Source organism: Cajanus cajan, chromosome 6 (genome assembly GCF_000230855.2).
Source record: "Cajanus cajan strain Asha chromosome 6, NIPB_CcT2T_4, whole genome shotgun sequence".
Taxonomy (NCBI): domain Eukaryota; kingdom Viridiplantae; phylum Streptophyta; class Magnoliopsida; order Fabales; family Fabaceae; genus Cajanus; species Cajanus cajan.
The window spans coordinates 47,592,607-47,607,879 of NC_138522.1; the positions used below are offsets into that span (position 1 = coordinate 47,592,607).

At 29.9% G+C, this 15,273-nt stretch overlaps 3 protein-coding genes across 3 annotated transcripts; 2 read left to right on the forward strand and 1 right to left on the reverse strand.

Annotated features, from left to right (window-relative positions):
- Positions 1 to 531: 531 nt before the first annotated feature.
- LOC145958729 (uncharacterized) lies at positions 532 to 930 on the reverse strand. The gene has a single exon (XM_083076249.1). It carries the CDS (start codon positions 928 to 930, stop codon positions 532 to 534), a length of 399 nt encoding a protein of 132 aa, XP_082932375.1.
- Positions 931 to 4,986: 4,056 nt separating this feature from the next.
- LOC109797225 (bifunctional protein FolD 2) lies at positions 4,987 to 7,792 on the forward strand. Its single transcript, XM_020357189.3, has 5 exons — positions 4,987 to 5,203; positions 5,676 to 5,859; positions 5,942 to 6,099; positions 6,714 to 6,926; positions 7,262 to 7,792. The coding sequence occupies exons 1-5, from the start codon at positions 5,111 to 5,113 to the stop codon at positions 7,496 to 7,498; spliced, it is 885 nt and encodes a 294-aa protein (XP_020212778.1). The 5' UTR covers positions 4,987 to 5,110; the 3' UTR covers positions 7,499 to 7,792.
- Positions 7,793 to 11,557: 3,765 nt separating this feature from the next.
- On the forward strand, positions 11,558 to 14,175 carry LOC109796329 (putative receptor protein kinase ZmPK1). Its single transcript, XM_020356010.3, has one exon. It carries the CDS (start codon positions 11,665 to 11,667, stop codon positions 14,071 to 14,073), a length of 2,409 nt encoding a protein of 802 aa, XP_020211599.1. The 5' UTR covers positions 11,558 to 11,664; the 3' UTR covers positions 14,074 to 14,175.
- The last annotated feature ends 1,098 nt before the right edge of the window (positions 14,176 to 15,273 follow it).

Here is a 15,273-nt window from a genome sequence, read left to right on the forward strand (position 1 = left end):
ATTATGAGGGTTGTGCTTATAAAGTGAAACTTAACCACATAATCATTAACAAATAAATAGTACGTAATTCTCATGTCCCTTATATTTTTTCCAAAGTAAATTGATCTAGACCACAAATAAAAATATTTAGGGGGAAAGGCTAATGTGTTCTATATCGTTAAGGAGAGTGGGGTACTTATATGCCTCAGCCCTCTGGGTTAACAAAATCAGTCTCCTGGTTCCTTTCCCTTCATTAATTAGATTTATTAGGTGGAAAGAAATCATTGAATATGCAATTAAACCTGTGCATTTAAAATAAGTTCCAATTTCTGCAAGTTGTAGTCCAAATGGTGTTAAGTTTGAATTTCTTAAGAAAAATCTCGAATTTGAATATTGGAGTGAAAAATGCCTAATCAAAATTGGAATATTGGAATTTGAATTCATTGAATTTCTTAATGATTTTAAATAAAGACATTGAATCTAAATAAAATGCCTAATCAACTATTGAAGTGGGCATTGGGTAACGGCATATAGGACACATGTGACTTATTTTTAGCCACTTGACGAGGCAAGGCATTCTTGGTGATACACATGTTTGCATGGCATTAATGAGACTTCCATGTCTTTATGGAATTCAGTTAGACAAATAGTGTACTTTTCTTTGGCAGCACCATCTTCTAGCTTCACTTTCTCAAGGGATTCGATGGCCATGTTTGATGCAGGAACTGTTTTGACTTGTCTTACGGACTCCATCAAGATCATGTTGGTGATGTCATTATCATAAAACTTTTGAATGAAAATATTCAAATTCAAAGTGAACAAACAGAAATTGAGACTTTCATAATGGAAGCCAGGACGAGGATTTTGAGCCACGGCTTTGGCATATGTTACCACTTGAGGCATCATTGAGTAAATCAATTCATTAGGAATGACTGGAGGAGGAAAGTACATTTCTATGTGTGATGGACTGTTTCGAAAGAATTCTTGGCTAGGCAAGAACATGAAGCCTTGAAAGAGAAACTCATTGAAAGGTAATGTTGAAGGGCATGATAGTTTTCCAATTCGACTTCATCTAAAGAAGCACAAATCACTTCCCAAGAGAAAAGAAATGGCATGGAACTCATGATTAATCTAAACAAAATTGGATTATACTTGGTGAGTCTAATTGCAAATAACAAAGACTAAAACTCGAGATTTTTAGTTAAATCAAAATACCTTATGAACTGATCTGCATATTCATAGTTAGAACCCTAATAATTGGTCGGTCTCCTATTGAGAAAAAAAATTGAGAGCCAAAAGAGAGGATATATAATAACTAAATAACGAAACCAACTTAATTAACGAAAGGGATTCAACAAATAGAAGATCATGTAATAATATGATTGTAGACTTATAGTCGTGTTCAATATACCAAAATCTATATCCACGCTTTAAAGATATGCAAGATTCTCGTGCATTCATTATACGCGTTTTCTTTTATGGAATAAAATTTAAAAATCAGAGGAAAAATTTATATGTATTAAAATTATCATTATTAATAAATGATAGTAAAATTATGTATTTTAAGAAAGAAAAGTATAATATAAAATATCTTTGTAGTCAATAATAAAGATTCTATTCAATTAAATAACAGTAATTTAAAAAGAATTTAAGGAAAGAATTGTAAAATAAATTATTTGAATCAAAATATATTATCACCGTAACTACTAGATTCACGTGATATATCAAAGTTTAAAATTTAATCTCGAATTTAAATGGTGAGATAATTTTTTTTTTTTTTTAAAAAAAAGCAAGACTATTCATGATAGCTCTTAATTTTTGACGGTAACTAGTCATGATAGCTTAATCTATAGGGATAGTGACCAATGGCCCAGGGTTGAAAGTGACCCAAAATTAAAAAATAAAATTTAAACAATTGTTTAGTAAGTTTTTTCATATGAATTGAAAATATTATCTCATTTCATTATTTATATCCAAATTAAAATTTGACATACGATTAGAAAATACTACTCACATATAATTGTTAGCTTTTTTCTACTTGTTATTTTCATAAATCTATATATGTTAAATGGATGCTCATTATGACATATTAACATATAATGGACATACGATAAAATGTGACTTAAAGTGTTTACCTTTTTAATAAGATAAAAAAAAAACACAAACTAAAACTCAAATTATAAAAGAACTAAATTACGTTTGACCCAACTTATTTTAGCTTAAGAGTTGTTTTAGAATTATAGCTCAAAACAATAACTTAAAAAAAAGAGAGTAGAAGTTATTTGATAATTTTAATTTCTTTTAATTTGAATGATGATTTAAGCTAAAAGCTATTTGATAAAAAAGAATATTAAAACTAATTGACTCGATCAATAGAAAAATATCATGTAAAATTAATTTAATCACCATACATTTATTTTATTGATAAAAATATAAAATTATACAAAAATATGCGTTAAAAAATTTCTTTTGAAAATATGGAAATATTTTAATTATTCAAACCATTTTCAAAGGTAACATAAAAAAATTTGTTATACATAATATTAGTTAAAGAAATTTATGTATTAAATACATAAATTAAATGTTTAAAACCTCCATATTATTATTCAATAATATTCTTAGAAGAATAAATAATTTATTTGAATATAATTCAATAAAGTAAAATTATATTAAAAATATTTAATAAATAATCATATATAATATTAATAATTAAAAAAATAAAAAATATTTAAAAACTTACATATTATTATTCAATAATAATTTTAGAAGAATAATTATTTATTTGAATATAATTCAATAATGTCAAATTATATACAAATGTATTTAATAAATAATCAAATATTATTGATTATATAAAATTAATTATTAATTTAAAATTATAAAATGTTTAAAAACTTCAACATTACTAGTCAATAATATTTTTAGAAGATAAAAAATAAATTATTTAAACATATTTTGATAATTTCAAATTATGTTAAAAATACTTAATAAGTTACCCAAAAAGTATTTAGTAAATACATTAATGTAATTATAATTCAAAAACTTAACTATAAATTAATTTAAAAAATCATTAAATATAAATTAAAATTAAAGAATAAAAATTATAAATATTTAAAAACATCAAAATTTTATTTAACTATATCATTGACTCATTTCAGTAATATTTTTTATTTCATGTAATAAAAACTATAAAAAAAACTAGGATAATGAATATTTCTGTCTGTCAAAAATAAATTCCATATTTCTTAATTTGCTAATATAATTTTTTTAAAAATAAATTAAGACATCACAATAAATAATAGAAGGTTAAAATAATCTAAAGTATGTGAAGGTCAATGAAAAATAAAATAAAATGGTATTTTGAGTTGAGTTGAGGATGAAAGAGGAGAATGTATGAATAAATTTCATGCATGCTTTGATAAAGTTCCTCTTTGTTAAGTGAATTGAAATTTTATAAGATTATTTTAACTTTAAAAGAGTTACGTGAATTTTTAAAAGTTTGACATGAATTTAATGATTTTTTAAAAGATGTTTATAACAAAATAGATTTATGTTACAAGAATGTATAGAATTTATGGGTAATTTATTATGTTATTTCAAAGGATAATATAAACTTGTAAAAAACAATATTTTTAATCTTTTAATGATTAAATTATACTTGTGGTTTTTTTTTAATCTTATTTTATAAATTTTTTTTATTTTATTATATGATAAAATATTCATTTGGATGATTTATCTTTTATATTTGAATAAATTTAATTTTTTAAAAATAATGATTATTTTTAATTTTGCAAAATAATTTAAAAAAAAACTAATTTAAGACATGAAATTAATAATATTAGATTCATTTTAATTAAAATTATAAAAAATAATTAATGTTTGAATTCAAATGAACTATAAACATGAAGAAAAAAAATCATATGAAAAGTATATATATGAATAATTAGAAAAATACTATAAAATGATGAAAAAATAATTATTTTGAGAAAAAAGTAACTTAATATTTAAAAAAAATATAGAATTGATATACTAAATGATAACTTATAAAGTGATGATTACTTTACATACTTGATAGCAAGTGACACGATGAATCTAATAATAATTAATAATTATTATGATAAATTTTAATATCATCTTAAAAAGTAAATTAGAACTTAATTTAATTTTATAAAATTAATTTGTGAAATAAAGATTGTCCTTCATTTATAAATACCTGAATGATAATATCACTACTCTATATAAAATTTCTATAAAAAGAAAACAATTTGGTTAATCAAATTTATTTTTACAAAAATAACGTAAATCGGTTTGTCATCTAAATTATTTAACACAAATAAAAAATTAATAAAATAGATAAAAAAGAATACAATTTTTATAAAATCAATATTGTGATTAATATCTTTTAAAAAAATAATATAACAAAATTATTTTTAAAAAAATATTATAAAAAATATAAATAGAAAACATAATTGATACTACATAAACAACTAACATATTAACTTATTTTATGAATTTATTTTTTGAAACACAAGACCTATAACAAATTTAGATCCTTCTATTTCAGGAAAAGACAACACTTGTAACAAATTTAGATCCTTGTGTTTCAGTAAAGATGATGTATCACTCTTCCCCAACCTCTCTCGCTGAGGCAGCTTGAATGGACGAAGCAGGGAGACAGTGATATTAATTGTTATGTTTGATTTTCGTGGTTGTGCTTTCATAAAAATAATACTAATTTAGTATAAATTTTTTTTACATTGATAATTAATTATATTTTTAATTATATCATATTATCATAAATATATTTATATAATATAATTAAAAAATATAATTAATTATCGATATAAATTATTTTTATAAATGTATAAATAATTAACTCGTACTTTAACTGTTCTTGCACGTGCTTGACAGCTCAACCGCTGTTCAAATCCAACAGTAAGTATAGTTGGACTTTCTTGGAACATTAAAATATGGTTTGTAATATTAAGGGCTCAATTCTTGTAAAATAAAAAATGTTAAGAAGTGTCGGAAGCCTCAAAAGAATCCTTATAAGAAGCAGCGTTGAGGATGGAAATGACCAGAGGAACCATTCCAGGCGTGATAAGAGCAAGTAATAGACTGTTCAAATCCAATGGCCACCGTAATCGACGGCAAAGCAATTTCACAAACTATCCGAAATCAAATCGCCGACGAGGTGCGTCTGCTCTCTCAGAAATACGGCAAGGTCAGCCCTTTTCCTCTATATAATAAGCTTAATTGTAACTTCACTCTCTCAACCACATTTGCGCCATTTTTCTGCTCTAAGTTTTAATGCCAAAAACTAGGTACTTCTAGTAGAATTTTAAGAAAAGATTGATAAAGGAGTACAATAGAGATTCAATTTGTTTAATTGAAACATAAAGTTCAAAATATCATAATTGAGATACTTAAAAATGTAATTTACCTAACATAATAATGATACTAGCACTAGTCTAGTGGTTGGAAGATAGAAGCAAGATCTGATATTCGATTTTTATTGGACCATCTTTGTAATTTTTTTTTTATCTTTATTAAAAAATCTTATATAATAAATAAATCGATTCTCTTCGTCTAATGGTTATAACTTATAAGGTTTTATGATAAGATAAAAGAGTTAACTTGATACTTGGAAGATCAATTATTGCTATTAAGAAATATGTGTTGTGATAATGTTGCAGGTTCCGGGATTAGCTGTGATGGTAGTAGGGAGCACAAAAGATTCACCACGCTATTTAGAAATGAAGAGAAAGGCATGCGCTGAATTAGGAATCAAATGCTTCGTTGTGGACCTAGCTGAGCAAGTCTCCGAAACTGAAGTAATAAAGCAAGTTCACGACTTGAATGCAAACCCTCATGTACATGGTTGGTCAAGAATGTGCTATTTTAAATATCAACTCTATTTCTTCTTTTTTTATTCTGAGGGTTAGCGTATTTATATCAACAGGTATATTGATTCAACTTCCATTGCCTAAGCACATAAATGAAGAGAATGTTCTGAGTGAAATCAGCTTTGAGAAGGATGTGGATGGCTTTCATTCTTTGAACATGGGCAAACTTGCAATGAAAGGCAGAGAACCCCTGCGCCTTCCCAGCATCCCCAAGGCAAATGCTCCCGAATATCATGTCATTTATGTAGTTTATTTTCCCTCTCGAATCATCATCAAGAAAGACGATTTTGGAGCTTGGCTAAGAATAGAAGAGGGGAAAACCAACTAATCTATCAAAATAACATGTCATTTTTTCTTCAAATAATAATAAAAAAAAACCCTCATTCATCTCTCTCTCTATACATTAAGGTGTCCCTTCTTTGGACTGAATTTTGGTCTGAAATGTATTGCTGTTGGGAGTTCAATTTTTTCTTTGTCTAAAGCATATATTTTTTAACATACGAGTAGCTTTAGCTTAGACATTGGTGTTTTATATAACCTCATTATCCTATATTGTTCTGGAGAGGTGATAAACGCTGGCCAAGAACGCTGCATATATGAAAATATTTGAACATAGAGATATTATTCATTATACCTAAAAGTAAAATGTACTCTATATTTGTTAACCAAATTCTGCCTGATCCTCACTAAAAGCATGGGATGGTTCTATTTTATGCTTTTTTCTTGTTTTGGTTTAAATAACTCTTGCTGATCAAGATTGTCTAACTGCAAGTTATCTTCTGGAATATTTTCTCAAAATCTCATATTTAAATTTGCTATTGTATGCAGGCATTTGTTGAACTATTAGAACGAAGTGGTGTAGGTATAAAGGGAAAGAGGGCAGTTGTGGTTGGTAGAGGCAACATAGTTGGATTACCAGCTTCATTGGTGCTTTTGAAAGCAGATGCTACAGTTACTATTGTCCATTCACACACAAGTCAACCAGAAAATATCATACGTGAAGCAGATATTCTTATTGCAGCAGCAGGACAGCCAATGATGGTAATTGGCAAAATGTATTTTTTACTTTATTGGTCTATTTGGATAAACTTTTTCAAAAATAATTTTAGATAAGAAAAATAAGTAGAAAAATCAAATCGTAAGTAAAATTAGTTTATAAAAAAACCTTATTTCATTTTTCCTTCTTATTTTAAACCCTTAAAAGTGTCATTACTTGTGGAGTTTCAATTTTTATCCATTGGCACTTCGATGTTTATTATTCTAAAACGTCATGGACAACAACATAAAGTATTAAAGTATGTATGAAACGCATTGCTGCTAACCTTCTTCCTGATGGATAGTTCCCTTATGCATGGTGAAATTCTTAATGTTTACAGATAAAGGGCAATTGGATCAAACCTGGAGCCGCAGTCATAGATTTTGGCAATAATGCTGTCGATGACCCAACAAAGAAGTCTGGTTACAGGCTTGTTGGAGACGTAGATTTTGAGGAAGCATCTAAAATTGCTGGTTGGATTACTCCTGTTCCTGGTGGTGTAGGTCCAATGATAGTCACAATGTTGCTCAAGTACACTTTGGAGGGAGCCAAGCGCTACATTGAGCAAAATAATTGATCTTCCTTTAATTTGAATGGGAAATTCTTCGTGGTTTCTAGTTTTCTGCTAAGGTAGGTAAAAATGTATTTTGTAAAATCACAAGGATCGGTTTTCAAAATCGACAAATAGAATTGGTCCAATCGAAACTATATGCCCTGTATCTTGTTCTCTCCTGTCCTTCATGTGTGTACTCAGCATATTTAGATTGGATTTACTGCCTGTTTGAATCTCCTACTTTGTTAACTTGTAAGACCGCGAGTTAGCGGGAACCGAGTACATGGTTAATCCAAAATAAAGAAAGATAATTTATGAGTGGTTGTGGATGGATATTTACACCATAGACTAAGGTTTCATGAATTTACTCTTAGAGGCCCATTGAAACACAAATAATAAGATAATAAATAATTTTATTTTATTTATTTAATAAAAGTTATTTTATTTTTTATTGTTGGTTTTAATTATCTAATCATTTATTTTCTTTTCATATGATTTCTATTAATATTACTAGATCAAAAAATATATAAACTTGGAAGATAAACGTTTACAAAAATAGGGAGAGGTTGATTTGGATGATGAGGTTAAATATTTACATATTTGTTTTTTAAAATTTAGAGTATATAATTTAATCTATAATTTTAATTTAACCAATTTTTGTATAATTTTTTCGTAGATTTTGGAGAATATTGTTAATATATGATTATGATATTAAAAGTTTAACAACAACTTTTACTATATTATTTTTTTCTTAAATTTATTCACAAGAATTGAATGTTTTGTAATATTTATTTATAAAAATTGTTATGTTAAATTTTTGTAATATTAAAGACATGACAAATTAATATTATGTTTATTTGTATAAAATGTTATTTTTTATTGATTTATTTACTTTATTTATAAGTAAAATGTGAATATATGAGAATACATGTATTTAATAGATACGAGAATGATCATTAAAATTACTATTAACGCGAATATAAAATTAGATAGATATTATTTTTAAATATAAGTATAAAAACGAGTATTATAATACTCTATCTACTGTCATCCTTAGATCAAACTAAGAATGCAGTACATGTGAAAGACCAAATTAATAGTGTTTTACATATATAAAAATTAAATTAACAATGTGTAAGATAATGAATGATGTTAGAAACCAAGTCAGCAATATTTAACAAGTATAGAAATTGATTGAACATGTTGAAGGACTAGTTGATATATTTAGCTTTAAAAAATAATAAATAAATGATACGAATAGTTTTTTATTTTTGTCTTTAATTGGATATCTTTTCACAATTTGATTGGATATCTATAACTCTTATTCACTACAGCTTACACGTTTGAGATTGGAGGCGTTCCTGAAGTTGGAGCGTGGCTACGTATCTCTAGAATGCAGTCAAATTCCAAGTCAATTCAACATTAGAACAAGAGTGTGTATATCATTATCTATATTCTATATCCATATCCATATATAACTAAGGAAAAGATTCACGTGTGGTTGGCCATTGAAGCCAAGTATGAATTGGGCCTCAACAATTACATTTTTCTACAGTGGAGTGTGGACCCAACAAATCGTCAACCAACTTCTGCTTCACTTCCTTACCATGCGCTGACTACGTTTGAACAGTACGACCAAAAATGGAAACTTAGCACATGCTAATTTCTATCCTAGCCAAGAATCTAGAATAATATATTCACATGCAAATGCTGGTAACTAAGGTTTTCTTTATTTCTTTTTAACACATTCTAACAATGTATTCGTTTGAGATTACACTTTACAGAAATTAGGAGACACATTGAATGGTGGGAGATCTTTCCCTTATCAAGTTAGCAACGCACTTTAGTATTTTGTCTTGCTATTTTTCGCGTAAGAAGGTACCGCGCAGGGGTTTCGATGAAATCATGAAACCACCAACTTTCCCATTTTAGAAACATCTACTAATTTCTTTATTCACAACACTAATAATTTTTTTATCAGATCGAAGAAAATAAAGTAAAATCTTCTTTAAAATGTACAAAAATCAAACATTTTGTTTCATTTTTTTTTATTTTACTTTTTCTTCAACAAAATGATAGAATTTTTCAATTTCAATTTCAATTTTTATATTTATTTTCTCACTTCATCCAAACACACGATAAATTTACATATAATTTAAAATTTAATTATAACGTTACGGTAGTAAAAAAAATAACTTAAATTAGTGGTGATCAAAATGTTCATGGATTTCGTGTGGGCTTGAAATAAAAAAAAAATTGATTTATATATTCTTTCACATTATTTTTAGTTAACTCAAATTAAATCAAGCTAAATATATTTGACAAGGCCATTTTACTCCTCAAAATAAGAATACAAATTGTTAGTTTTTATAAATTATTCTGATTCAATATGTTTTTTTATTCAAATTTTTGGTACATAGTTACAAAATATATAAAATATCGATTAACTTTTACATGTTACTGTTCAACTCAAACCATCACTACTAGAAAAATGTCATTTTCCTGCAAAAAAAAATATTTTTAAAATTTATTTGCGAAAAATAATTTACAGATATTTTTTACAAATTTTTTTATGAAAAATAATCTACAAGAAATTTTTGAAAATTTTGCTATAATTTTAATGATCATAGAATTTTTTTTCCATGATAAAAATTTGCAGAAAATATTGTAAGAATTTTATTTTGTTTCTTGTAGATTTTCTTGCAAAAAATAAATTCGCAAGTAATGTTTACTAAATGGTAGAAAAATTTTGCAGGTAACTTTTATTGTGGATTTTTCTGCCAATTTTAATTCGCAGGAAAAATCAAAAAAATATTTAAATTTATAAGTTTTATATTTTAAAAAAACTTTAAGCCCCACATTAATTGAAAATAAAATATATAAGTTGGGACAACACTTACCTTACAAGTTGATTTGTATTGTTGAGTGTTAGACTTATAATCTATAATCTTATAATTTAAAAAGATTATGTATCACATGTTGGAGGCGTAAAAACAAATGCTTCGTATGAATTCATTGTGAGCATTTGAAAATTGAAGAATTATTGATAGAATTTATAATAATTTCTTTAATTTTTTTTGGTAAAACATATTCTTGCAAAATTTCTTGCGAAAAAATTCGCAAGAAACTTTCCTGCGATTTTTTTGAGGAAACTTTCCTACAAATTTTTTTCGCAGGAAAATTTCTTGCGAATTTTAAAATTCGCAAAAACATATTATCTACAAAGGTATTACCTATAGATAAAATTCGCAGAAAAATTTATAGGAACAACGTTTCTAGCAAAATTTTATGAAAAATTCGCAAGAAAAGTCGCATGTAATAAGAAATTTCTAGTAGTGACTAAGACGATATTATAAATATAAATTTCTTATTTCTTTCCATGATCTCACAAAATATGTTATATTATATTGTTATTATCATTAATATATCTATAAATCTTAGAATTTATGATTATTATTATAACTATTTCAAATTATAACACATTGTGTCAACTACTTGTTATGGGATAATTTGGTTTAAAATTTGTCTTGTTATGAGACATATTTAATAAATTGGTTTATCATTAATGGGACTTTCTTGGTTCACTTAGTTAATCGAAGATTAATATAATAGACAATTGTCTAAGTTCAAATGTTAAATGTTAAAACAGGTTGGAATTTCTTTGTTAATCTTTTATGGGAAGTGAGGGGTTATATTGCCTTGTAATTCCTTTATTATTTCTCAACATTTTTGTATTTGGGTTTGGCACCCCTAATACCTCCTTAATACATTTCTTTTAGTTGATAAAAAAAAATATCAAGAGTCTAAGCAAGTGGGATGCTTCATCATTGAAATATATCAATATGGTAAAATAACATTAATATATATATATATAAATGAAAATGATTAATGAAGTAATAAATAAGCATAAATTTGACCGATTCTTTTTCTGATAAACAAATAGAATGAAGGAATTATTAATAGCTTTAAGAAAGAAAAATATTTTATAATTTTCATTATTCGTCTCATTGATTGCGTGTACACATCATATGTGTGTGTACAAATTAAAAAATAAAAGATGAGAGAAAGATAGTAGGAAGAGAAGATGAAAGTAAAATAACAATGGTAAATAGATGTCTTTAAATACGTAACAGGTTCAGAATGAGGTGTTCATTAATTCCTGCATTTTATGCTCTAGCCACCCAATAGCCATGCACGTCTTCTCACTCTTCCTCTTTCTCCTCTTCTTCTCAACTTCATTTGCAGCCACAGATACAGTCCCAGAGGGTTCCTCACTCTCCGTAGAGAAACCCAGCGACACCCTCATTTCATCCAACGGCGACTTCTCCGCCGGCTTCATTCAAGTCGGGGACAACGCCTTCTGCTTTGCCGTCTGCTTCACGCGCTCCAATCCACCCACCGTTTTATGGATGGCCAACCGCGACGTCCCCGTCAACGGCAAAGCCTCGCGCCTCTCGCTCTGGAAAAACGGCAACCTCGTTTTAACCGACGCAGGAGAAACCATTGTATGGACAACCGCCACCGTCTCCTCCTCCAACCTACACCTTAAGCTAAGAAACGACGGCAACCTCCTTCTCCTCACTTCAAAACACACAGTCGTTTGGCAAAGCTTCGATTCCCCAACCGACACCCTTCTCCCCGACCAAAAACTCACGGAGAGAGCAAGCCTGGTTTCTTCGAGAAGCGCAACCAACTTTTCCTCCGGTTTCTACAAGCTTTACTTCGACAACGACAACGTTCTTCGTTTACTCTACAAGGGCCCCACCTTGTCCAGCGTCTACTGGCCAGAATCGTGGCGGTTACCAATCGACGCAGGCAGATCCACCTACAACGTAACCAAAACCGCTCTGTTAGATTCCTTTGGACGCTTCTCCTCCTCCGATGGCTTTCACTTCCGCTCCACCGATTACCCAAACAAACTCTATAGAAGACTCAAGATGGATCCTGATGGTAACTTGCGTTTGTACAGCTTCAACCAGGAGACCAAGACGTGGCAGGTGACGTGGCAGGTTATTCCCCAACCCTGCACCGTTCATGGAATATGCGGTGCTAACAGCATGTGCAGTAACCATCATGTCACTGGAAGGACGTGCCATTGCTTGAAAGGGTTTAGGGTTAAGGATCCTAATGATTGGACTCAGGGTTGCGTGCCTCACTTTGACCCTTCTCTATTTTCTTGCCAGAGTCCTCAGCCTATGGCTTTTCTTCATCTTCCAACCACGGAATCCTACGGCTATGACTTGAACGTCACTCGCGTTACCAGCTTGAAGGAGTGCCAGGATTTGTGCCTGCGCCTTTGTGATAAATGCAAAGGGGTTCAGTTCAAGTTCAACGAGGTTTCTACTTACAACTGCTACCCCAAAACGATGGTGTTCAATGGACGGGATCCCCCCAACTTCGACGGAGAGTTCTATCTGAAATTGCCCAAAGCGGTTTTGCAATCTTCCGGGGACCCTCTTAAGTATTCCCCGATCAAGTGTTCGGCTGGTTTGTCTCAGCCGTTGAAGAGGTTTTATCAAACGCCTGGGAAAAACTCCACGTTGAGTTTCTTGGTTTGGTTCGCTTTGGGGATAGGGGCGTTTGAGTTGTCCACTATTTTCCTGGTGTGGTTCTTCTTGTTGAGAAGTAGCAAGAACCCTGAGGCGGTGGAACAACAGAAACACCTTCTTTCGGCCACGGGGTTTCAAAGGTTCACGTACGCAGAGCTGAAAAGCGCGACGAAAGGGTTCAGGGAAGAGGTTGGGAGAGGAGCGGGTGGGGTTGTTTACAAAGGAACGTTATATGATAACCGCGTTGCGGCTATTAAACGCTTAAGCGAAGCTACTCAGGGAGAAGCTGAGTTTTTAGCTGAGATAAGGACGATTGGGATGTTGAACCACATGAATTTGATTGACATGTGGGGATACTGCGTTGAAGGGAAGCACAGGCTGTTGGTGTACGAGTACATGGAAAATGGTTCCTTAGCGGATAATCTCTTTTCCAATGCACTTGATTGGAAGAGGAGGTTTAACGTTGCTTTGGGTACAGCGAGAGGGTTGGCTTACTTGCACGAAGAGTGTTTGGAGTGGATTTTGCATTGCGATGTGAAGCCACAAAACATTCTCCTTGACTCGGATTTCGAAGCTAAGGTGGCAGATTTTGGGTTGTCAAAGCTTTTAAATAGAGACGATGGTGGGAATGGGAATGGGAATTCAAACTTTTCGAGGATAAGAGGAACGCGAGGGTACATGGCTCCGGAGTGGGTTTACAATCTTCGCATAACTTCGAAGGTGGATGTTTATAGCTATGGGATTGTGGTGTTGGAAATGGTGAGTGGAAGGAGTCCAATGGAAATGCAGAGCCTTGAGAACAGTAGGGGCATAGAGCAGCGACGGTTGGTGACGTGGGTAACGGAGAAGATAAAGCATGCACCGACGAGTGCATTTTGGATTGAGGAGATAATTGATCCCAACTTGGAAGGCGAATACAACGTTTCAGAAGTGGAGATTTTGGTGAAAGTGGCTTTGCAGTGTGTGCAAGATGACATGAATCAAAGACCGTCCCTGAGCCAGGTCGCCGAGATGCTTCTCTCTCATCAAAACAAACTCCTCCCTCGTTAGTTCTTACGTAACATTTACGTACTTTGCAACTTTTCAAATATTTTAATGCATGTTGTATATTCATCCAGATTGTAAACACGTGACGATTATGTTCGTGAACCATGTACTGCGAATTGCTCATCCAATTACCACCACGTACGTGCTTATAGTTAAACTAATCTCTAGTTTAGCACTTAAACTTCTCAGAAGCTCCATAATGAGATTGACATGAATTAGGTCATGACTCATGATGATGACCGTAAAAATAAGCAAATATTAAAACCCTGCGCCACCACTATGTCAAGTTGTCAACCCTAGTGGGTGATTATATATCTCAATCATTTTACAAGAGTTTCTTTCTCTACAATCACAATTTCAACGCTCAATTTATAATTACTTTAAAAGACGCACGCACACATTCTACGCACAATGATTTTCCAAGAAACTCCTTCCTAAGAAAAAAACACGATGGATTTTTTAATTAGTCGAAATGAAACTTCGCCTAGACAGTCGTATTTGAGATACACTTCCCGCTCATAATCATATCGAATCCAAATTATCTCACGTACTAATTAAAGATATCACATCTCACACGCATTTTATTTCAATTTTTCACTTTTATCTTCTACTCAAATTGTATCTATAAAATTAGTGAGGAAATAAGATTTATGAACCAGAAACATTAAAATTTTCCAATTATTCAAGCCTCGAACTAGGACAATCGATGGAAAAGATTTACTCCACTCTATAGTTATTACCACACATTTCCTAATGTGAAATTTGTAACATAGAAGATCTACAAGAAATCTGATGATTGATATAATATTCCAATAACAAGGGGTTCAATAAGCTTAATTAACAGATAAAATTAATTTGATATCATTTAAATTAATTTAAGATTAACTCAATGTCACAAAATTAACATAAAATTTTTCTCCTCTAATATTAATATATATATATATATATATATATATATATATTATTTTAGTTAATTATACTTTTTAGTTAATGCAGAATCTCCGATTAAATAATTAAGTATACTAACTAATGATAAATAATTTATACACCCTCACAATATTTCACAAGTCCTAATTAATGTCCTAAGTGTAGTTTATGTACAAGATTGATAATCATTATCTGTCATTTCATTTCTTTTTTCCTCTCTCATCTTAAATCATTTTATATTTTATGTAAAATACAAAGAAATGTAAGGTAAATTAA